This window comes from Lotus japonicus, chromosome 4 (genome assembly GCF_012489685.1).
Source record: "Lotus japonicus ecotype B-129 chromosome 4, LjGifu_v1.2".
Lineage (NCBI taxonomy): Eukaryota > Viridiplantae > Streptophyta > Magnoliopsida > Fabales > Fabaceae > Lotus > Lotus japonicus.
In genome coordinates this window covers 16,026,402-16,050,471 of record NC_080044.1, presented here as the reverse complement: position 1 = coordinate 16,050,471, position 24,070 = coordinate 16,026,402, and the positions used below count along the sequence as shown (strand labels likewise).

Below are 24,070 nucleotides of genomic sequence, written 5' to 3'. Positions count from 1 at the left end.
TTCATTCTTGTGACACCAACAAGAGTTACTATTACACTAAAAAATTAAAATATATCCTTAAAAATGCCTTTTCAACCTCCGATTATAACATCAACACTTATCATTTAAACTTACAACTATGTCTATGCCTTATTCTACTACATTTACCATTAAACTTAACTCTAGTAAATACCATAAAACATGATCCTAAATCATATTCTCTTATCCACCGATTGCTATTATGACTTAATAACTTTGGTGCATAACATATAATCCTCTATCTACATCCATAGACTTGTCCCTCATATTTCAACGACACAATTTTTTTCTCCAATAGCTATCATAGATAAAAGAGGAGAGAAAAACCAAGAGAAAAAATAGAGGAGTGAGAAGCATTCAACACAATCTTGTCAAGGTATAATATTACATGAATAAGCTTTACACACCAGAACCATCAAATCCATCAAATGCAATGTAATGCATGATACTTTTCCAAAATCACTATATGTTTTACATGTGATACCCACGACATGTTCAGTAAACGTTGAACATAAATCAGCCGTCAAACTCATAAACATGTCGAGAATAATGATGTGTAAACTTTGAAACCTCTTTACCGACCATGATAGCCACCGGGGGATCTGCAAAATGACTAGGCTCGCGATGAGAACTGAGGGTCTCACCTACCCATTCTCAAAGAACCACGCTCGCCAAAAACCACGACAAATACCCTGAGATTTATCACCTTCATCCAAAGGATGAGGCCTGGTTGGCAGTCCAAACTGTGATTCACTAGCTTTCTGACCTCCACTTACTCACAAAGCTAAGGTAAATGTAAATCATGGATGAATTTCCACAAGAAATATCCCAAACTTCTTTGTAAAACCAAAAACTCAAAAGACTAAGGCATGGGTACTAATTTTAAGAGATGAAATCATTGTCTAGGAAAATCAAAGTTTGTTTGGATTGATTTTTAACATGCAAAAAATAAAAGAGCAATAAAAATGGCAGATAAAATTAGAGCATCCAGTCCTTAAGATTATGATGGTAATTGATTAAAATCCCCCAGTTTATGTTCACTTCAGTTCAAAATATAGTTTAATCCTCATATGGGCATAAAATGTTTGATAATTTTTGTGAACCAGAGCTGAGGAAGCAACTGCAACCACATTTGTTTTCTTTTGCTATCAAACCACTAAATGCAGAGCAGGAAGAAAAGAGTAACCTACAGTCTAACACCATATTCAGATCACATAGCTGAGCTATCATTCCGGGATTCAATGAAGCATCTCTTTAAACACAAGGGTAACCTTGCTACTACCATATTACCATAAATGGGGAACAAAAATAATCGAATTCCAGAACAGAAGCTGTAAGATAGACACACACACACCATTAATTTAAACCTTTGACATTTTCGAGCATTATAATTGAAAGTCGATAGTATACATTCAAACAAGGATAACACTCTCATGCTTGGACAGTTGTGTCAAAGGTAATTGTAGCAACACTGTGAAGTTACAACAAAATACAAAATAAAGCAGAAGAGAGATAAAGTTGTCTATGACTCAAGCTGAGCATACCAAACTCCCTGGATCTTCACATCCTTTGGAGCTTTCGCTCCCAAATCAGTGTTGGGCGGTTGAATGCTCTCGAACACACCAATCACATCACCGGTATCAGGCTTTCTCTGTGTCACGCTCAATGTGATCTTCCCTTTGGATGAAGAAGCACTCTTGTTGTTCTCCTTAGCAAGTTCTTCCACATCTCCTCTGCCACCAGAAGGCAATGCGTCAACTTTGTCATAACCAGTTGAAGCACCTCTTCCTTTTGGGTCCAAGAAGGAAGATCCACGGTATGATGGCACTAGAAACTCCCCACTGAAGCTGTCTGGCTTCCTAGATGCTTCCAAGGAGTATAACATGATTCCTGCTCCTTTTTTTTCATTTGATGATTATATTTCACAAAAAAACTCTATTTTTAAATTATTATACTGATACACTAGTCACAGTTCTATTAGACTATAATCCCTCCCATTTCAATGGATACCAAACAATGAACTACATAGAAATCAGGAGCAGATCCTCCAACAATAATGAAAAAAAAAATCAAAATTTGATCTTTACCATATCATCAAACAGAAACTACTCAATTTTGCTTTTAATTAAATGAATCATGCAAACTATGCTGAAAAATGGAAGTAAAGAAGAAATAGAAAAAGAGCTGAAGATAAGGTAATATACAGAGACAACTAGAGCAGAGGTGGCAAAAGCAAACCCTGCAATTTTGGTGGCTTCAACACACTTGTGAGTCGACTCCCTGAATTCAGCCTAAAGGGTGTTGGGGGAGATAGGGGAACCCATGGGCCGAAAAGTAAGACACCAAAAGATATCGACGTCACATCTTAACCCAAAATCTTAAGGCATTAGGTTTAGGAGTCACATCTTTTATAAAATCTTCTCCTCACCCATACTTAACAATGTGGGACTCCAACTCCGCACTTGAATTCTCAACATAAGGAACATGAGACCTTAGCTGTAGAGGGCTCCAATCCAAAAGCCTTAGAAATGGATTGAGTATATTTCAGCTGCAAAGTGTTGCTGCGACCAAACTTGGTTGGTTGCATGAGAGTAGATGCTGCCATTGTAGTGAGGCTGCCAGTGTTTGAATATTTTTATTTGCGGATAGTCTGAGTGTCTTCTTGAGGACAAGCTTAGTTTAAGTGGCGAGGTGACGAGTGTCGACTTTATGGTCATAGCATTTTTTACTATGTTTTCTAGCTATAAACTGTGCCTACTTTGTTACACTTTCTTTACAAAAGTCACATGTTCAAAATTTGCAATAGGTAAGTCACGATTGGAAAAATGGAAAAGAGAAGGAAAACATGGAAACAAAGAAAAAAAGTATTTGGAGAAGTCTGCAAGCCGGAAACTCTGATCAGTCTCCGTAGAATGGGTATTCCTGATTTATTCATTGTTGGATCATGCATAACATTTAAGATGTTGTTAATAAAACCCAAAACGTACCGAAGTCATGAGTTATTTCTGATTTACTAATTTTCTTAATCTTAGTGAGTCAGGTAAAAAATACTTTGGTAACAAGCCTTTAAAATGGATATGACCAAGAACGTGGTCATGTTTTGACTTGTGCTTGTTTTGGTCATGTTGCATTGATTTTTTATCAACAACTCACTACATTATCAATAGGTTATTAATAGATCTAAGGAGAAAATCACAATTTCCACCTTAAGCAATTAATCTCTTTAATTGATTGCTTTCATTTTGTGCATTAATATTCAATTTTTTCAAATTCCTTACGATAAGGATATAAAGTTTTAGTATGTCAACGATAAATATATAAAAGGTTTTAATAGGAATAGACTACTTAATCTAAAAATACTAATACATTTTTTACCTCCACAGACTACCCTTTCAAGGAATTCTTATATGATCATTTAATTAGCATATTAATTTACCATTTTAACATTTCCATGTAAAAAAAGTTAGAAACACTTATTTAAAAACTCCTTTTAAATATAATTATTGGAACTCACCCACTTCAAAAGATTCTGCCATGGTATATTTCTTCGAATTCATAGTTCTTTTTTTTGCATTAGACTTCATAGTTAATACTATAGAGATTCCATGCTTGTGATGTTCTGTTGTTGTTGTCACTGCTGTTAAACGAAAATAAACAGTCTGACACTCCTGGAATTTTTTCATGATTGTAGGGGCTGATTCTTATTGTATCTTGATGCAAAATGGCTGTCCCAAGATTGTAGTACTCTTTTTCCTTGCTTGGTTTTTATCTCAATGAGTTTTTCCTAGTAAGGTTTTAATGAGACTCTTTCTTGGGATTACGCTTTTGCCATTTTGCGGGTTGGTGGTGGGTTTTTTGTTTCTCAGCTTCATGTAAATTGTACTTTGCCTGGTTTGCTTCTCTGGCTCAGACTTTCTTATTAATAATATATCTTCCATTTTCAAAAAAAATACTATAGAGATACCACCCAAATTGTCATCTAGGTTAAAATTAAATAAAAAAAAATTAACTAACCTTTATACAAAATCCAATAATTCATTAATTGAAAAAATAACATAAGCTTAACATATATTTTAATCATAATTTAAGTAACATGATTAAAAAACAATACAATTTGAATGATAATTATATACCATAAGCATACACTTGTTATAACTTTTAATTACGACAAGTATGAAGCATTAGAAAACAATATAATTCAAAGTGATGCGAATCTTTTATATATATATATATATATATATATATATGTTAGAAGTCCCACATTGGCTAGAGATAAGGCCAATCAAGTGTTTATAAGGGTTGTGCAAACCTCAACTCTTGAGCTAGCTTTTGTGGTTGAGTATAGGCCTCCCAATTTCTAATATGGTATCAGAGCCTATCCTAGATCCATTTGTTGTGGAGACCACCCATATTTGGGCCACCCGTTGTTGATCCCACGTTCCAGTCTGTTCAATCCTGGGCGTGAGGGGGTGTGTTAGAAGTCCCACATTGGCTAGAGATAAGGTCAATCAAGTGTTTATAAGGGTTGTGCAAACCTCAACTCTTGAGCTAGCTTTTGTGGTTGAGTATAGGCCTCCCAATTTCTAATAATATATATATATATATATATATATATATATATATATATTTGTGTGTGTGTGCGCGCGCGCGCCAAGCGTTAACTCATTCAAGTATTATATAAACTAGTATTTTGGGTGATCTTTTGGGCGATTTTATATCGACAATATCTCCAACATGTTCTTGATCATAAACAAGTGAAAATGGTTGAAACTTTAAATTTTATGACGTATTTTGAATTTGTGTGGCTTGTTATCGCAAGGCACTATCAATGACAATATGCATATTGTAGTTATCTTTATATCGTCACTTATTTTCTTTTTCATCTCCTTCTCTCTATCACCACTCATTGTCATTTTTGTTGTCACCCACCTCCTCCTATGATTTTTCAGTTGAATTCGACGTTGCTGCCAAAACCATATGTGGATGTATGATTGTTGGACTCTTATGAAGCTCATAACGCAGTGTAGTGTCTTCCTTTAGAAGAGTTATTCTTTTGCCAAATTTATTTCAAGAATAAGGGCTTCAAGGGGGAATCTAGCATCAGGGAAGTATGATAGTACACTTAGCGCAATACTAGAGCACACATCTCTATCAAGGTTAAAAAAGACGTTGAAGTTCGAGTTCTAACTATTAAGAGATCTAAGGAAATTTTTTGGTGTGGGTGACTAAATTTTTCTTTCTTTTTTTCTTTTCAATTTCTAATGTTTATTTAATTTAAATCAAGCGAGCATATAATTTTTTATATGCGAAAAATTTATATAATTGGGAGCACATGGTTGTACTAACCGGAACAAAAGAGGAAATACAAAATGAAAAAAAGATAAAAATATCAGAAAAGTCGATTGCTACACAAGGGAGCAAGTGAGAAGGGGCTAAAACAAAATACACTAGTATCCAAGAAGCAAGGCCACCATTTAAAGTAGTCATCCAAGTCAAATTCCATTATATGTAAAAAAAAACTCACCATCAAAAATATTCTCCATCCGGTGTCACACCCAACTCATAGGCTAATATAACAATTCAGTATCAGATTTTAGCTTGAAGACATTCTAGCCTATAATGTATTGGGTATGTAACTTGGTTTGTAAGTGTTATTTTACTTGAGATTAGTCCTTAATATAATTTTCATTCACAAAAAAATTAGACTTTGAAAGGATGTTATCTTGAAAGTAAAATGAAGCTATAATTCATATCAACTTGAATCTAGTATTTAATGACATACCAAAACAGTGATATATTACTGAAAAATTGAAAGACTAATCACTGAGTCAAAACAGATAAAAGTCAAAGCAGCAAAAAAACCAAAATGTTGATGGTGATAGGTCATACATAAAAGTTCAAAAGCACAATTGCATAAATATTAAAGCCCTTAACATTGGCTGTCTGACCCTAACAACAACACCAACACTACAAACGACACAAGGATACGAAACCCTAAAAACTGACATTATTCAAACACATTAGAGAAATTATGCAGAAGGCTCTAATTTGATTTTTTCACCAGCTAATCCATCACCAAGAGCTTCCATTCCATGAGTAGGGTCTTCTTCACTAGAAACCCTTGATGTCCCTGCACCCTCAAAAGGAATGGGAACGACAGTAAGTCCACCACTAACCTTTTGAAGGGAAAAATTTCTCCTTCGAAATTTTGATAAAGTTCTCTTCCTCCTCTGGTCTTTGCTTTCATACTTGTAGTGATCCGCACGGGCATGCGAAGCAAAGTGTTGAGATGTCACAAATTGTTTTTCGCACTTTCGGCACGTATATGGTCCATATTTTATGTGTGGACCACTACGAATCTTACCATCATAATCTTCATTGATCTGATGACCATAAACAATGTCGTTCTTAGTACGATTCACAGTTGGTTTAGATGAAGGATTCACACCTTCATAAGTGACACCAACCTTGGTTTAGTTATTGTCACCAATTTTCCTAGGAGTTAATATAACTGGAGTACAATATTTTTCGATCGCTCGGGCGTAATAATCAATTGAAACAACAAAGGAAGCATGGCTAGAGTAGTTTGTATTGGCCATGGTGAAGAAACTGGGCTGGGTGATTGTGGAGATTGAGAGGGGGAGTGAGTTGAAGGTTCTTATGTGGATAAGGTGATTTGCAATGAGTGTTGTGAGTCATTATATAGGAGTTTTTCATTAGTTTTTTTTCATCACATTTATGACTTACGTGTGAGAATTAAATGGACATTGTCACATTAATTAATAATAACCCATAGAGTCATAGAATTGAATTCAATGAATTAATTGCTCGCATTAATTATTTTCTTGAATTGAATTATTAATAACTACCACATTAATATGTTAAGGTGTGCTGTATTTTTTTCGACAAAGAGGTAAAAAAACAATTACCCATGGTATCACTACAGTTGTAGGTGTAAGACTAATACATTGCCTTATCATCAGTGCACCAAGCAGGAGAGGTTGGCCAATGAGTGTTTTCATTCACATGAGTCGAGAATTAAACCCCCAACTACTTTTTTAAGTGGTGTTGATCCACTACATCATTTCTCTTAGTTAAATAAATATCATTTATATAAATCATAAATATAATAGGCATTTATTACCATTTGTCTGTTCCATTTTTTTTCTACTTCTATCAATTGGTTATTAATGTGGCAGTTTTGAAATATTTATTTCTTCTTTAATTTTCTATGTGGCCACAGTGAGCAATTGATTCAATTAAATAAATAATTTTTTAATCTACATATTTCCTTGTTAAAAGAGAAAGGTAGATAGAACCATAGATAATATACACACAAATCACGAGTGAATTGTAACTTCAGTCCGTGAAAGATACAATCAACCACTTTGGCTACTCTACGACATAAATTGGTAAGTTTGTCCTTGACTTTATTCAAATGTTAGTCACATCGGTCTCTCAATTAGTCTGTATCCCCAAATTTTTTTATGTGGCAACTAATGTTCCTATTGTGACGCTCATTCTTGTAACACCAACTAGAGTTACTATTGCACTAAAAATTTAAAATATACTCCCTCCGTTCCAGATATTTTGTTGTTTAAGGTTACACACATTTTTTAAGAGTGCAATCATTGATATATTAGTTGACATAAACACCCCTATTTAATGTAGAGTTAGAGTGAAGAGAGAGAATGATAGTTATTGGTTAAAAAACTTGTTATGATTTTGATTGGTGAAAATAAGAGGTGGTAGGTGAGAGATATAAAATTAAATGAGGATATACATGGAATAATTTGGGAAAAAATGCATTGGGTTTGTAAAACAACAAAAGTTTTGAAATTTAGACCAAAAGTTAAAACAACAAAAGATCAGGAACGAATGGAGTATTCTTAAAAAAACCTTTCAACCTCCGATTATAACATCAAAACTTATCAGTTAAACTTATAACTATGTTAATGCGTTATTCCACTGCATTTAGCATTAAACTTAACTCTAGTAAATTCCATAATACATGATCCCAAATCATATTCTCTTACCCACCGATTGCTACCATGACTTAATAGCTTCGGTGTATAGCATATAATACTCAAACTACACCCATAGACTTGTCCCACATATCTCAAAGACACAATTTCTTATCTCCAGTGGCTATCACTGGTAAAAGAGGAGATAAAAAACAAGAGACAAAATAAATAAGTGAGAAGCATTCAACAAAATCATGAATAAGCTTCACACACTAGCACCATCAAATGCAATGTAATGCATGATACCTTTTCCAAAATCACTATTACATGAAGACTATGCAGGTGATGCCCACGAGATGTTCAGTAAACGTTGAACATAAATCAACCGTCAAACTCAAAAATCTGTCGAGAATAGTGTTGAGTAAATGTCGAAACCTCTTTATTGACCATTATAATCATCCGGAAGTCTGCAGAATGACTAGGCTCGTGATGAGAAAACCTCAGGTAAACTGTTTAAGGGTCTCACCTACCCATTCTCAAAGAACCATGCTCGACAAGAACCATGACAAATACCCTTAGGTTTATCATCTTCAACCAAAGGAAGAGGCATGGCTTTCTAGCCTCCACTTGCTCCCAGAGCTAAGGAAAACCTTCCTCACAAAGCTAAGGTAAATGCAAATGATGCATGAATCACCACAAGAAATACCCAAAACTTCTTTGTAAAACCAAAAGCTCATGAACTACATTGGGGAACTCCATTCGTGTTTGCAACTCAAGTAAACGTTAGAGTGCAAACAATAATCTTTCAAATATGCAACTCAGGAAAACATTAGAGTGCATTTGTCTTTGTTAAAACATGCAACTCAAGTAAATGTTGGGGTGCATTTGTAATTATTTAAAGACAAAATCAAAAGTCATTCTCAAAATTACGGGCATTCTTTATTAGTTTCCTCAGTCTCACACAAGACTTTCATAAATGCATCATTTTCATTTGAATTATCTCCACACAACATATATATATGAGGGAGTATCTAGTGAGAGGAAGGTTTTTTATATGAGAGTGAGAGGATCAATTTTTAACCATTGGATTATAGTTAATGGCTCTGATTTAAAGGTTTTTAAAATCAACCCGTGTGCATCCTTCTAGGGTGATGCTTCTCTCTATCCATGTTGCCATCATGTGTTCATAAACCACGGTATTTTCTTCTTCCATAATATGTACCGTCATCGTGGATCGGCATTGCAGAAAATCTTCTTCCCCGTCTTCTCTTCTCCTTTCATAATCCCTCGTTTTCATAAATTAAAACTAGTCATGCCATGAAGCTTTCTTTCAATGATTAACAATTTGTTTCTCTTTTTTAATCCTCCACAGTATCACGCCACACAACCTGCTCCAAATTTCAAAGTATGTAGATAGATATTTAATTAGGACCATCCATAGTCACGGACCTTCCTTCCATCCCTATAATTGGATTTGCTTCGGATGTTTTTTACCAATGTGTCAAGTGTCAGTGCGTATAACACAAAATTGTTGAGAAAAATAATTCAGCAATTCAGTCTACAATGGACAAGATTGTGGATGTAGATACGAGATAACAATTTACGAAGAGAAAGGAGAAAATGAGGAAGAAGATTTTGGGGGAAAACAATCGACCGTGACGGCAATTTAGAACTAGAAGGATGCACATGGGATGATTTTCAAAACCTTTTAATCTCGCCCATTCATTTTGATCAAAAGGTCAAAAATTTCTCCTCTCACTCTCATATAAAAACCCTCCCTCTCACTAGATACCTCTCTCTCTCTCTCTCTCTCTCTCTATATATATATATATATATATATATATATATATATATATATATATATATATACATTTTCAATAAAAATCAAGGATCTCATAGATTGAAGAACAACATGAGTCATATCATCATCCAACATCAAACAACACAGGCTCAATTAATATCATGAACACACATTCAATCAGAATCAATCACCATAATGTATAACATGTGGACAAGAAAGGGACCTAAGGAAGGTGTAAATACTCATTTGTTCCCCATGTCCTGGTTGATGACCTCTCCCCTTTACCTTAAGTCCTCGTAGTTGGTTTGAATGTTCATTCGAACCAACTACGAGGACTTAAGGAGAACACGATGGTGGTCATGGCGCCTCAAACGATGTTCGGGAGGGGCGGGGGGAACACGTTCAAGGGCTTGAATATTCAGGCCAACTCGCCAGAAAAATCATAGCTGAGGCGAGAACACCTACCAGAATTGCTCAATAACATCCCTGAAACTCGTGAAATCAACCCAAAACACGTTTAAGACTTCCAGAAATAACCTTGAGAAGGATTATAATGAAAGAAAAGGAAGAACAATGTTGAAACTTGTTGAAGTTCTTTATGTCTCTCTTTCTCTGTCTCTCTTTCTCTCTCTTTATCTCTCTCTCTCTCTCCCACTCTCTCTCTCTCTCACTCTCTCTCTCTCTCTCAGTTTAAGAGACCTTCTCTTACTAAACCTAAGCTGCAAGTTGAGACTGATGAAGGAAAATTAGTTTCTCTTTATATATATATATATGTATATATATCTTTCTCCCTCTATATCTATATCTATCTATCTATGTATCTCTATTTCTGTTTTAGAGAGAATGGAGAGCTTATCTCACTAAATCTAAGCTATAGGTCGGGAATGAGTAATGAAAATGATCTTCATAATGTGTATATGAGAGCGAGTGAGAGAAAGAAAGGGAACACTTTCTTAATCTCAACGCAATTATTAAGGCTGGTGTGCGTGAATATTTTCTTAATTTCCGCATAATTATTAAGGCTTATTAGTGCCTTCATTGAGTCAACAAATAATTTTCACAATGATATAAAATAATATTATATGAAAATAAATTATATTTAAAGAAATTAGTGATAGATTTTAGGTTTTGAATTTCTCATAAAATAACAACTATTCATGGGGGTTTCTATTTCACTTTGCTTTCAAATTAATTTTTCTAAAATATATTAAAAAAATACTTATTAATAATATAACTTGAACTCCGATTATTCACATGATATTAAATATATTTTCCTTCTCTTCTTAATTCATCAAATATCTCTTATGCTTTGGTTCACGCGTTAGAAATCATAATATAAAACAATTCATATGGTTATTAGCCAAAAGTTTAAGTTTTTGAGATAATTCATACTTACACCTATCACATACTCGGGATCCTAATAAGATTGGTTGAGTTATTTAAATATAAGAGTGGATGAGATGCAAATTTTGTGGATGCGATCCGAGAAGTTTTTTGATCCTGATGCAAACTACTCTCATGGATTAAAAGAGTTATAAGGCTTCCTGAGCTTGGAAGTTGAATAATAATCTTTTCACACACCAATTCCACCTCTACTCACCAAATTATGAAGAAAAGAGAGGTAAATGAGTGATATGATAGGTGATGTGATAAGAAATGCATAAAAAAAAAAAAAAGTGTAAATGATATTTAAGAGAAAGAGAAGTGTGAGTATATCACAACTCCTTGGAAGTTATTTGCATATGGAAAATCAAATAAGTGATGAGACTCTAAAAGTAAAGATGTTCCGACATGCCATTACAAGAACCTAAGAAAATACTTGCAAGTTGGCTGAATTCAACTCATGAAGATCCATAGGATGAAGTACAAGCTTGGATGGGAGATGACTTGAATTGACTCTACTCAAGTACAAATTTTGATAATATTTTCGAGTAAAGCTTTTGGAATAATTGGTTCATATCAGTGCCTCTACGCCTAAACAATATAGAGTTCGATCATTCTCACCCCAATTCTTCTAATAAAACAAATTAAATCTCAACAAATGCTAGGTGGGCTTATGCTTTGGTTCACGCATTAGAAATCATAATATAAAACAATTATAGTTTAAGCTTTTGAGACAATTCGTACTTACACCTATTACATACTTGGGATCCTAATTTGGTCGAGTAACCCCCCCCCGTGTTAGTTCATTCCATATTGCAGCATTTTTAGAATTTTGAAAAGCTCCTCTTTATGAGCTATGACCCAATCACATGATTTAGTTCAAAATATTTAATCCTCGTACGGGCATAAAAATGTTTGAAATTTTTTGTGAACCAGAGCTGAGGAGGCAACCACATTTGTTTTCTTCTGCTATCAAACCACTAACAGTCTAAGTCTAACACCATATTCAGATCACATAGCTGAGCTATCGTTCCGTGATTCAATGAAACCTCTCTTCAAATACAGTGGTGACCTTGTTACTACCATATTACCATTTACCAGCAATGAGGAACAAAAACAATCGAATTCCAGAATAGAAGCTGTAAAACACACACACACCACCAATTTAAACCTTTGACATTTTCGAGCATTATAATTGAAAGTCGATAGTATACATACAAACAAGGATAACACTCTCATGCTTGGACAGTTGTGTCAAAGGTAATTGCAGCAACACTGAGAAGTTACAACAAAATACAAAATAAAGCAGAAGAGAGATAAAGCTGTCTATGACTCGAGCTGAGCATACCAAACTCCCTGGATCTTCACATCCTTTGGAGCTTTCGCTCCCAAATCAGTGTCGGACGGCTGAATGCTCTCGAACACACCAATCACCTCACCGGTATCAGGCTTGCTCTGTGTCACGCTCAATGTGATCTTCCCTTTGGATGAAGAAGCACTCTTGTTGTTCTCCTTAGCAAGTTCTTCCTCATCTCCTCTGCCACCAGCAGGCAATGCGACAGCATTGTCATAACCAGTTGACGCACCTCTTCCCTTTGGGTCCAAGAAGGAAGATCCACGGTATGAAGGCACTAGAAACTCCCCACTGAAGCTGTCTGGCTTCCCAGATGCTACCAACTGTTTGATGGTGAAAAGGAATGGAACACGCTCGCCACCGGGAAGCTGAACTGTGACAGCAGCGTAGTCAATGCCATCTTTCTCCTCGAACTTGACAGTGCCATCAGAGGAAACCTCAAAGGGTCCTTCGATCTCGTCGAGGGTGTAGGTCAGACGTGTCATGAGCTTGGTGTTTTGGAACTCAAGTGGGGCGTTCTTGGCTACTCCCTCTGCCTTCACTGTGAATGAAGTGGGTTCAAGGCAGAACTTCTTGGCATTGTACTTCCCGGCCTTGAAGGAAAATGATTCCACTCCCCCTTCAATGGTGGGGCACTGGTTTGCGGTTCCGGTTCCCTTCACTTCCATGTATGTCTTGCTCTGGATTTCATCGAAGGTTAGCCTCTTCGGAGCACCTTCCGCACTTGCTCCCTGCGTATTCATAGTTAGTAATGTGCTTTGCAAATCACAATGAAATAAGCAGCAGGACAACTAGTAAGTACTCAGTTCTCATCAACTCTAGCAAATAATCTCTGATCTAAGTTAGTAGGCTTTGTCTACCGTAGATCAACAAAAATGTTCACAAGTGAAAATAATTCTCTTCAAATTAATTGTAGCATATTGTGAATAACATGTACTACAATAGCTTTTAACATAGCCCACTATAGAATTGCCTACTAGCATGTTCATATGAGTTTCTCTTTTCACCGAATCAATTCTGACACTCAGAAGCTACTCACCATAGAGGTTCTCCCCTCAATTGGTTTTAGAATCAATTGTAGAAGAATATCCAAATATGATTCAGTTTGGCTATGATTATGTGGTGTAAACTAACTACAGACCACAGACTTGGGTGGGGAATGGGATCACAAACTTCTTATGCTGAATGTCACATGAAAAATAATAATAATAATAATAATAAAGCACATTTTTTCATTACATTGCATAATTTGCAATTGATCTCAAACCTAACCCAATATGCCATGACAATTTCTTCTATTTGAGCAAGTATAACATGATTTTAACATGATTCTTTCTTTTTTTATTTAAATTTGATGATTATATTTCACAAAAAAATCTATGTTTAAATTAGACCATAATCTCTCCCATTTCAATGGACACCAGAACAATGAACTACTAAGAAACCAGGAGCAGATCATCCAACAATAATAAAAAAAAAAATCAAGAGTTGATCTTTACTATACCATCAAACAGAAAATACTCAATTTTGCTTTAATTAAATGAATCATGCAAACTAAGCTGGAAAACGGAAGTAAACAAGAAATAGAAAGAGAGGTGAAGATAAGGTAACATACAGAGACAACTAGAGCAGAGGTGGCAAGAGCAAACCCAGCAATCTTGGTAGCTTCAACACACTTGTGAGCCAACTCCTTGAAATCAGCCTGAAGGGAACATGAGACCTTAGCTGCAGAGGGCTCCAACCCAAAAGCCTTAGAAATGGATTGAGTAGATTTCAGCTGCAAAGTGTTGGTGCGACCAAACTTGGTTGGTTGCATGAAAGTAGCTGCTGCTTGTAGTGAGGCTGCCATTGTTCCCACCACCGCCACTATTGTCTCTAATGTTTTCTCCAAAGAAGCTAGTTTGTGAGCGTTTTTGTGTTGGTGGAGAATAGAGAGGAGACAGTTATTTGGTGGATGTGGTGTGAGTAAGATAACGGATAGGATAAGGTGGTCTCTTATTGGAGGATTGAAGCTAATGTGAATTGTTTTCTTGGTTGCCACGTTGTAAAATTCACAATTGGGATAAAGATACTGGGATCCACAGAGTTTTGGTGACTGTGATCCGACCACAAACTCCAACGTTGAAAAATCAGGAAGAACATGGATCCAAAAATACACTATGCATTTTAAATAAATAGAGGAGAAACATTATGAAAAGCATATGACTTTATATTGTTAAATAAAGATTTCCGACTGCTGGCTTAAGCCTTAGACTTAGACTAATACTATTACACTTGTTAAACAACTATTTATCCTAAACGTTTAAGTTTTTTTTTTTTTTTGGTATGGAGCACATAAATAGTGTATATTATTATTTCTAATACGTTCTCTCACGTAAGAGTTCATATTAAACTTGCCCATTTGAGGTTAAAGCGTGAAGAATGTGTTTTAATTCATTTCTTATTAGAATAATTGAGGGGTGACACTGATCGAACTCTACACCGCTTGATTATAGGGACTATAATATCATGTCAAACAAGTAATTATCTTTTAAGAAAAGTTGATTCAACACATGGTAAGTAAGTACGTCCATTATTCACGCTTCAAAACCCAATTGAGTTATTGCGTGAAGAAGCGTGTTAGAAATAATAATAATAATAATAATAATAATAATAATAATAATAGAATATGAAAATATATCTGATATCTTAATTATATCTTATCATATCTTGATCTTATTTTTGGCAAATTAGATTATTGCTTAGATTGATTTGTTTCCTTGTTTAATTAGGAATACGAGTCTTATCATTATTATAAATGTGAGTAAGTCTTTTATCTTTTGATCAATCAATTATTCACAATGTAAGGCCTAACGCTTTGGCTTTACTTCTTCATCTCAATTTTTTCTTTGCATTGCTTCTCTTAACATGTACCAAGAGTAAGTTTTATCATTGACACCAACTTCGTGGTGAGTTGGAATGGTGGAACAAATATGTTGTTTACGGGTAGACCCACTATCTGTTGGCGTAATATTTTTGGTAACAATGTCTCATTTTCAATTTTTGGCTCTTCTTATTGTCGTGTTTCCTTTTGCGGTACTCACTCCACTTTCTATCCACCCCTTTGATTTCCGACGACCACTACTTACCCCAAACCAACCCCTCCATAGTATTCATTGTCCTTAGATCCACCAGAACCCGAAGTTGGGTCAGCAGAAAGTGTCGCATGTGCCTCTACGCGTCATCCTCCTCATTGTGTGAGAATCACACGTCTCGCCACCTCCTTTGCACATGGCGGCGCTACCTACCATCGGACCGCCGCTTGGTTTATTGTTCTCATCTTCCTCTCTTCTGTAAAAAACCTGGGAACGTTTACAGTTGCCACACCTTTCCCTTTCTTTATTTCCATGACAATGGCTTCGAGACCATGGTAGTGAAGCGGTCTATGGCTTTCCTTGGTGACTCTATTCTCAAATGGTGGCGTAGTGGCCATCCGATCTTCATCAAAGGTGATACTTTGTCAACTGCGAAGAAACACCTCTCTGTCACGACGACGCTCGACAAAACCTCTTGCTCCCCTTCTCTCTTGTGCAACGCAGGCTTGAGATCTTTCCTCACGCTGACCCTCAACAGAAGCTCTCTCACTCTCTCTCACGCACACGCGCAACGACGGCCTATATAGGCATATGATCTCCTCTCATGATGTGGCTCAAGATCACAACTCCTTTCCTCGAGGTGAGTTGTAATCAGCCACAAAGGCTAGGACTCCAACATAGATCAAGGTGCCAAAAAAAAGGCCATCTAAGAGTAATTCCTCTTATTCTCCCTTTGGTTGTTCTTCTTTTATTTGGCAACAACAGTAGTATCTCTTCTTTTCTCATCTTCCCTAAGGAAATAGAAATGACAATTGTAACGTCCTGATTTCTTGAGGGTTAGAATCGTAAATATCAAATAGAATAAAGGCAATAATGACATCGAAAAGACTGACTCAATAAAACTTCCATTAAAAAGGGGTCCATAAAGGCATTAATCCAAAACTCAAGGAAAAATGAAGATACTAATGTAATCCTCTCGAGTCAACACACAAGATGAAACTTCAAGGACGGTGATGACCCTATACCGATAAAGAAACAAAGATGGTTTAGAGTTATAGACTCAACCCCAAAGAACCAACTAAAGATCCAAGACACTCAAGAGCCATATGTCTAACGACCATCCGAACAAGACACTCAAGAACCATATGTCTAACGACCATCCGAACAAGACACTCATATGCTCGTCTCTAGAACACACCCTTAGTTGTCTCCAATGTCACTCCTTTATGAAAAGTCCATCACGGACAAGGTTCCCCAATGGCGTAGCATTCCATCTTGGGATCAAGCGCCCCCACAACACACAATCAAACAAACAAGGGTCAACTCAAAGAAAACATGACGTCATACAATAGCATGTTATACAAGCATTTTCATATAAGCAACAAAATATAATATCCAAACAAGATAACAAGTTCAAACGACACAATTTAACAAGTCAAATACTATATGTCAACTACCAAACAAAACTAGTCTAAACGTCTAACAAGACTGGACAATCACAAGGACACCCAATTACTAGTCTCACCACTAGTAACCTATTAGGTATATGCCACTTCAATCGAAACACCTTGCAAGGTGGACAATCACACGTGACAACAAACCGTCACGTCACCACTTCATCATAACGTCCGGGATCTCAATTCCTACAACGCTCAATGCCCTGCAACAAGTTCCAAGAGACATGCTAGTCTTTCCAATAATTCAAGTTAGCAACAAAAGGTATTTAGGATCAAATATTCAACAAATTCATAGGAAAGTAGAGCAACCACAATTCAAATATCAAACATAGACAACAACCAAACATAAGAAACTTCATCTCAATCATATGCATAAATATGACAAAGCATACTAGGACCGAGTTACCCTTACAACAATCATATAGCATGAATTCAAACAAAAAAGTTACACAGAATAACACACAAAATACGCTTTAGAGACGAGTGCCCTTACCTCTATCAACCTTGAGAGCCTTGGAACTTTTGGCTTTTGTTTTGAAAGCCATTGACTTGTTCTTCCTTCCTCCATCATCTTTTTCTAGTTCCACTTCATGGACCATCAATGAGCCAATAAGATCTTCTAATTTTAGAGTTCTAAGATCTTTGGCTTCTTGAATTAAAGTGAATTTGAGTCTCCACCTTTTGGACAAACATCGTAGGATCTTGTTAACTTGATCAACATTATCTTAGGTTCTTCCCAAATGTCTCATTTGATGGATGATTTCCTGGAATCTAGAAAACATTTAAATGATGTTTTCATCTTCCTTCATCTTGAACATCTCATACTGAGTGACAACATACTGTTTTTAGTTTGCTTCACATTTGATGTTCTTTCATGTGTTATGGCTAAAGCATCCCAGATTTCTTTGGCTATTTCACAACCATCAACTCTATCATGCTCACATGAGCTCAACGCACAGATGAGACTTAATTCTATCTTGCTTAGATTTCTTTGGCTATTTCACAACCATAAGCTCTATCATGGTTGTATAGACGATGCTCATAAGTCCATTGGATATTAGGAATATGTTCTCCAGTGTCAAAATTGGTAGGAACGTAGTAACCTATTTCAACTATGTCCCACATTTTGTAACTGGTTGACTCTAGAAAAAAATCTCATTTGTTTCTTTCATTGTGGATAATTTGCTTCATCAAAGTAGGGAGGCTTGTACGTGGCAGAACCCGTTATATTAAGCTAATTGATTGATCTAATCTTATATTCGAATGATATTTGCAATAAGTAATACCCAATAAAAAACATAATTAGGGTTAATGAACTTCTAATTAATTTTTTGTATTAAAAATAACATAGGTCTTCAAGGCTAATCATGCAAGTCAACTTTTCTCCTTCATTACAATTAATAAAGAGAAAACTCAAAGAAAAATGTTAATTTGTGGATAATCATCAACACACAACTCCATCTCATACCCAACATCATGAAGTCAAATGTGTTTACGGAACTTAATCAATCTTTTATAATCTAACATGAGCATATGAACACTGTATTTTAATTTTTCTTTACATTGCCCAGATATTCATGTCAAATAATCAAAGATTGAATAAATAAATCCAATAAACATATCATAATGTTTGATATATGATGAAGTTGTGAATTGATAATGATTCAACAAATTAATGTTTCTCTTTGAGGACAAAACTCTATGTTATACTTAAATAGAAAACTAGTAGAGTCTCATTTACCCTAACTGATTTTTTTTGTTATTAAACATTACAAAATCAATACCAATATAAAAATTTATTGAGATTTTTAATTAGATCACTCAATTTATCCCATATATATTATTAAGTCAAATATAATATATATAATTGATATTGTCTATTAATTACCACAAAATAATTGATTTTTTTCGATGAGTGGGGCGGGCTTAACAACCCGAACTACAAGCCTTGAAAGTAGATTGTGAGGCACTATCAGACAAAACTCTAATGCAATGAGTGTTGTGAGTCATTTTATAGGAGATTTGCACTATCTGAGAATTTCGTGTGCAGGGCGATGGCGATTGAAGGTGAAGGTGACGTTGGGGGTGAGGGTGAGGTTGCAGGTGGGTGGGTGTTGGGGTTGAGGGGGTGTGGGTGAGGGTGAGGTTTAAGGGTGTGGTAAGGTTGCAGATGGGGTGAGGGCGAGGTTGCAGCGAGTTAGGGTTTGGGGAAGGGTGAGGTTACAGGTGGGTGAGGGTGAGGTTTAGGGTTGATGGTAGAAGATGATGATGATGATGATGATGATGATGATGATGATGAAGAGCATGGGCGGACCCATGTTGAGGCTAGGTGTGCCTTTAGCCACACCAGTTTATTTATTTTTATTTTTTTTAGGCTTAAAGGGTCAAATTGCCCCTGAAATTACAAAAGGAATAAGTTCCAGGACCTAAAATATTTTTACATCAAACTGGGTCCCTATAAATGTTTTTAATTCAATTAAGGTCAAATTGGTCCAACAGATCATGTGGCTCGAATTTTAGCGTACTCAGCTTTTCCACGTGGCATTTCTAATTTTTTTAAATTGAAAAAAATTGAAATTTTAAATTTTTTATTCCAAATCATAAATTAAAAATAAAATCTTAATACAAAACCTAAACTAAACACTAGTCTAATCTACTCAGCCCCAATTAAAAAAAAAAAACTCATCATTAACAAAGCCTCTGAATTAGGGTTTTCGGAAAAAGACTATGGATTAGGGTTTTCGGAGGTTGATGAGGAACCAGCCGCCGTCAAGATCTCGCCTGGATCTGGAGGAGGCGGTGGGGGCGAGATTCCCGAAATTCTGTGGAGGCATGAGTGGTTTCGACGGGTTTGGGTTTCGGGTTTGTATGGAGGCGCAGATCTGGGTTTCCATGGAGGCATGCGTGGTTTCGATGGAGAAGAGGTGGCTGCGTAAGGGTTTGAGGTTGCGAGTTGGTGGCCGGTAAGGGTGGTGCAACTCTGGCTGGGTAAGAGGTGGATCAAGAAGATAATGATGAAGATAAAAGATTAGAAGGCTGAATTTGAAGCCGAATTATTTTTTGGATTTGATCTTGTTGCTGAATGATGAGAGCGAGCAGTGAGCAACGTTGTTCTGGGTGTTGGAATTTCTGGGTTTGAAAGCTTTCTTCACACCTCTTCTGTTCTTCCTTCTCCTTCTTCGATATTGGTTACTTTCTTTTGTAGCTTTGTAATTATTTATTTTTTTAATTTAATTTTAATTACTGATGTGTTGTGAATAGGGTGAGAACAGAAGATTAGGGATTAGTGATTAGTGATTATTAGATTAGGTTTCTGTTTAGGTTAGGAATTAATTAGATTAGAGATTTTATTTAAATTAGAGATTTTATTAAGTTTTTTTTCCTGCTTAAATAAATGAGTTGAAATTAAAAAAATAAATTTTTATAATTTTTCTAGTTAAAAAAATTAAAAATGTCACATGGAATTGCTGAGTAGGACAAAATTAAAGGCTGACAACATTTGGCCTTAATTGAATTAAAAAAATTTATAGGGACTCAATTTGATGTAAAAAAAATTAAGGTCCTGGAACTGATTCTCTTTGTAATTTCAGGGGTCATTTGACCCTTTAAACCATTTTTTTAAAAAATTTATATGCTTTCATTTTATATGCTCTCACAATTTATATGCTTTCATTAAATTAGTATTCACTCAAATTATTGTGCTAATCATGTCATCCAATATAATACATATAGAAAGAAGAATATACTCAAACATATAAAATAAATGTTTATCAAAAAAAAAACTCAAACATATAAATTATAATAAACGACAAAACCTTCACTCAGCACTTTACAAGCTACTCAAAAAATTCATTAGAAGAAATTTTGTTGTGCTACTGTGGATTTCTAATGCACCTCCTATTTTTTGGCCTCCACTATTAGTGTGGTATAAATTGTTGTCTTCCTATTGTATTTTCCCTGTTTTATTGTTCTTGTTTATTTATTGTACTGTTGTTTTCACTTTGTTTCTTTTGTTATATTTCGTTGTAAGTCTAATCCTTATATTTCCATGAGAAACTCTCTCATGGTTTTATCTATAATAAAAAAAAAATTATTTGGAATATATTTTAGTCTCTCATGGTTTTATCTTTAATTTTAGTTAATTAATTTCGGGTAATTTTTGTTTTCTGTTTCGTGACAGCGTTGTTGTGTGTCTTCTGCCCGGCTAAGGTTCAGGTGCTGGTTCTTTTCCATTGGTAACTCAAGGAGCTGTTGAGGAAGTGAGAAGTTTTCCTCCCCTGTTCTTTGTGCTGGAAGGCGTTGCATCTGTTATCTTGGCCTTTTTAGCTCTCCATTCTGGTGGGGCTATCTGTCTCCCCAAATCAAGTGGGATGTCACTCAGACTTGGGTCTCGTGACTGTAGGAGAATGTATGTTGCAGGAAATCCGCTACCATATTGCCAGGAAATCCGCAACCATATTGCCAGGAAATCCGCAACCATATTGCCTTCCCTTCTAGAAAACATGAATGATTTGCCTTCCCCAAATCAAGTGGGATGTCACTCAGACTCGGGTTCCCATCACAATCATTCGGGATTGGCAAGCAAAATCATGGAACCTTATAGTTACTCACACTATCAGGGAAGGGAATATGGTCTCTTTTGATCCAGGAACTCATCTCCTCCGAAACCCCCCTCCGGGATGCAATCTACTCCTGATTGGTGACTCTTCGGGAGCTTCCCTCCCTAGGCAGGTCTTAATGTAGGCTTTGGGGGCTCAGCCCCTCCATTTAACCAAAAAAAAAAAAATTGAAAATAGTTCTATTAGGATTTAAACTAGTTTTATTAAAGTTTGCAAAAAGACGCGTCCCTTCAAAAGGGATAATTTTGAAACTATAAGTACAAAACAAAATGTAAAAGCCCGATAAGTAAGGCCTATATATATAACCAAGAAAAAGGTTTCATTTTATCAGTTACCTATAAAATTAACAAAACTTAAATGTATCTTTGACCTCAGAAGAAATAACTTAAAAAACCAAAAATTAGCGATATTATTCTACAAGAAAAATTAGAATCAACCGGAAGAAAACAAATACAGAAATAATATTTCAAGCATTGGCATTCAGAATGAGTAGGAGGATTGTTATCAACACATGATAATCAGATGACAATAAACATCATCATAATGCCAATTTAATAACTAAGAAAACTCAAAACTGAGAAAATAGAATTAAAAAAAATAAAACACAGATGAATGAAGTTGAAGAAGAGTGGATTTCTCTCAGACAAATGCCTCGTTTTGTCGTCACAATTGTTATATATGAATGGATCGGACTCGTCATCGTTGTTGATCATCATCGAGAAAACCACAACTTCGTAATCATTCAACAAAATTCATACGATTGAAATCTAAAAACAGAAAAACATCAGATCAATCTACCAAATATGAGACAAAAAAATTGAAATTCAGAACAAGAAGAGGTGAAACTGTGGTCTGTGACCACTGTTTTGCGCCGTGGAAGAATGGGAATGGGAATGAGAAATTGTGAAGCCACCGCTTCGATTTTATAGAGTGCGGGGTCAGTGATGTGCGATTTAGGGTTTTTAACAGCTGCTAGGGTTTAATAGAACGCGTACTAACATTCATTGGGCTCTGATTTTTAATGGGCCTGGTCTTTATTTTAGTTTAAGATTCATTGACCCAGAAAAATTGAACTGAGTAACTGTTCAGGAAAATATTAGGCTTGTTGACCAAAAAAAAAAAATTTAAGGGGGCATCGGTGCATATGAAATATGAGAAGCGTTTGAAACCCCACAATTTGCTTTAGAAGGAGTAGTTGCAACCAACCTCCCTTTCTGAGCCTTATGACATGGGGTCATCACACCTTCAAACCTAGCCACTGTACTGTCTCAACCAAACGATCCACAGCATGCGAGCATAACTCGTCGTTGAAGAGATCATGGTTAAGGTCGAAGAGACAGACAAGTGGGTTGGGTTGTGATGGAAAAGGATGATCGAAAGTTGTCCTGCTTTATTACCCTCAAATCCACCTTATGCTCGAACCCATCTTGTTTTAAGGGTAATTTTGTATTTTCACTCAAACTTAGAAATGACATTTTTTGAAATTTGAAGGATAAATTAAGGGTAACTTCATAATCTCACTCAAAGAATTAGGTGAGGCATTGGTATCCCCGTTAAATAAAGATGCATTGTAGCCTTCACCATAAATTAGACTTATTGAAACTTTTTTTGGGTCAAATTTCATAAGACACTACCACACCAACATTAAATTAAAGAAGAAGATGTGGTGGCTCCCTAATTCTTTGTTCCATATCATCCTTTTCATTGAATTTTGATTCCTCTCAATTGGATAATAATAATCAGTAAAAAGCTCAATGGAATTGCACATAAAACCAATTTCACAAATACACTAAAAATCAAAACCACAATTTTATAACCAACTTAGAAATTGCAAAAATTCACAATCACGACAACTCATAAATGTCTTTTAAAAAAGCAAAAGTGCAAATCAAAGTCTAACATTCTCACAATAACATAGCCTTAGTTTAAAACTTCTTAGCTCTAACATGGTTTTAGTGATAAGCGCATAATTAGTGCTTATCTGGATTATTCATAGAAAAGGGCTTAGTTCTACACTTTTAGCTTCTATAACTCTTTTGATAGAACAGGTTAAATATGGAGCTAGAGTTACCCGAATGAGGCGTGTAATATATCATTAGAAAGCTAGAAGAAATCTCTACAACTTTCATATTCAACCTAGACATGGCATTTGCTTCTTATTTCCTTCTCTTTCATACACTCATCATCCCCTTCATCTATCCCTCTATAATTCAACCAAATTGCATAACGTGCCTCTAGCTTTGTCAGAAATGCTTTGCAGAGTTTCTGTCGCTGATCTGCGAGACTAGAACAATCTGGACTAAATTAATCATAACTTGGGCTACAAAACTATGAATTATCCGTGGTCGGTGGCTACAGAAAGCTAACTCAAATATATACAACTTTCAAGGATGTATGTTT

General features: G+C 35.6%; 2 protein-coding genes and 2 non-coding genes across 4 annotated transcripts; all 4 read right to left on the bottom strand.

The window, feature by feature from the left end:
* Window positions 1-1,540: 1,540 nt before the first annotated feature.
* Window positions 1,541-1,903, bottom strand: LOC130712368 (oxygen-evolving enhancer protein 1, chloroplastic-like). Its single transcript, XM_057562205.1, has one exon. The coding sequence runs from the start codon at window positions 1,901-1,903 to the stop codon at window positions 1,541-1,543; it is 363 nt and encodes a 120-aa protein (XP_057418188.1).
* A 10,427-nt stretch (window positions 1,904-12,330) lies between these two features.
* LOC130710951 (oxygen-evolving enhancer protein 1, chloroplastic) lies at window positions 12,331-14,470 on the bottom strand. Its single transcript, XM_057560347.1, has 2 exons — window positions 14,136-14,470; window positions 12,331-13,251 (listed from the first exon to the last, which is right to left on the bottom strand). Exons 1-2 carry the CDS (start codon window positions 14,367-14,369, stop codon window positions 12,493-12,495), a joined length of 993 nt encoding a protein of 330 aa, XP_057416330.1. The 5' UTR covers window positions 14,370-14,470; the 3' UTR covers window positions 12,331-12,492.
* A 7,680-nt stretch (window positions 14,471-22,150) lies between these two features.
* Window positions 22,151-22,220, bottom strand: LOC130716385 (small nucleolar RNA Z105). The gene has a single exon (XR_009012001.1). It is a non-coding gene; the product is annotated as a small nucleolar RNA Z105 (small nucleolar RNA).
* An 84-nt stretch (window positions 22,221-22,304) lies between these two features.
* Window positions 22,305-22,391, bottom strand: LOC130716432 (small nucleolar RNA SNOR75). Its single transcript, XR_009012045.1, has one exon. It is a non-coding gene; the product is annotated as a small nucleolar RNA SNOR75 (small nucleolar RNA).
* Window positions 22,392-24,070: the final 1,679 nt, after the last annotated feature.

Bases quoted from the DNA above. Each gene is read 5' to 3' on its own strand.
- LOC130710951 (XM_057560347.1), bottom strand. From the start codon at position 14,369: ATGGCAGCCTCACTACAAGCAGCAGCTACTTTCATGCAACCAACCAAG. The intron at 13,252-14,135 runs GTATGTTACCTT...ATGAATACGCAG, and splicing joins CCTCTGCTCTAGTTGTCTCT to GGAGCAAGTGCGGAAGGTGC.
- LOC130712368 (XM_057562205.1), bottom strand. From the start codon at position 1,903: ATGTTATACTCCTTGGAAGCATCTAGGAAGCCAGACAGCTTCAGTGGG.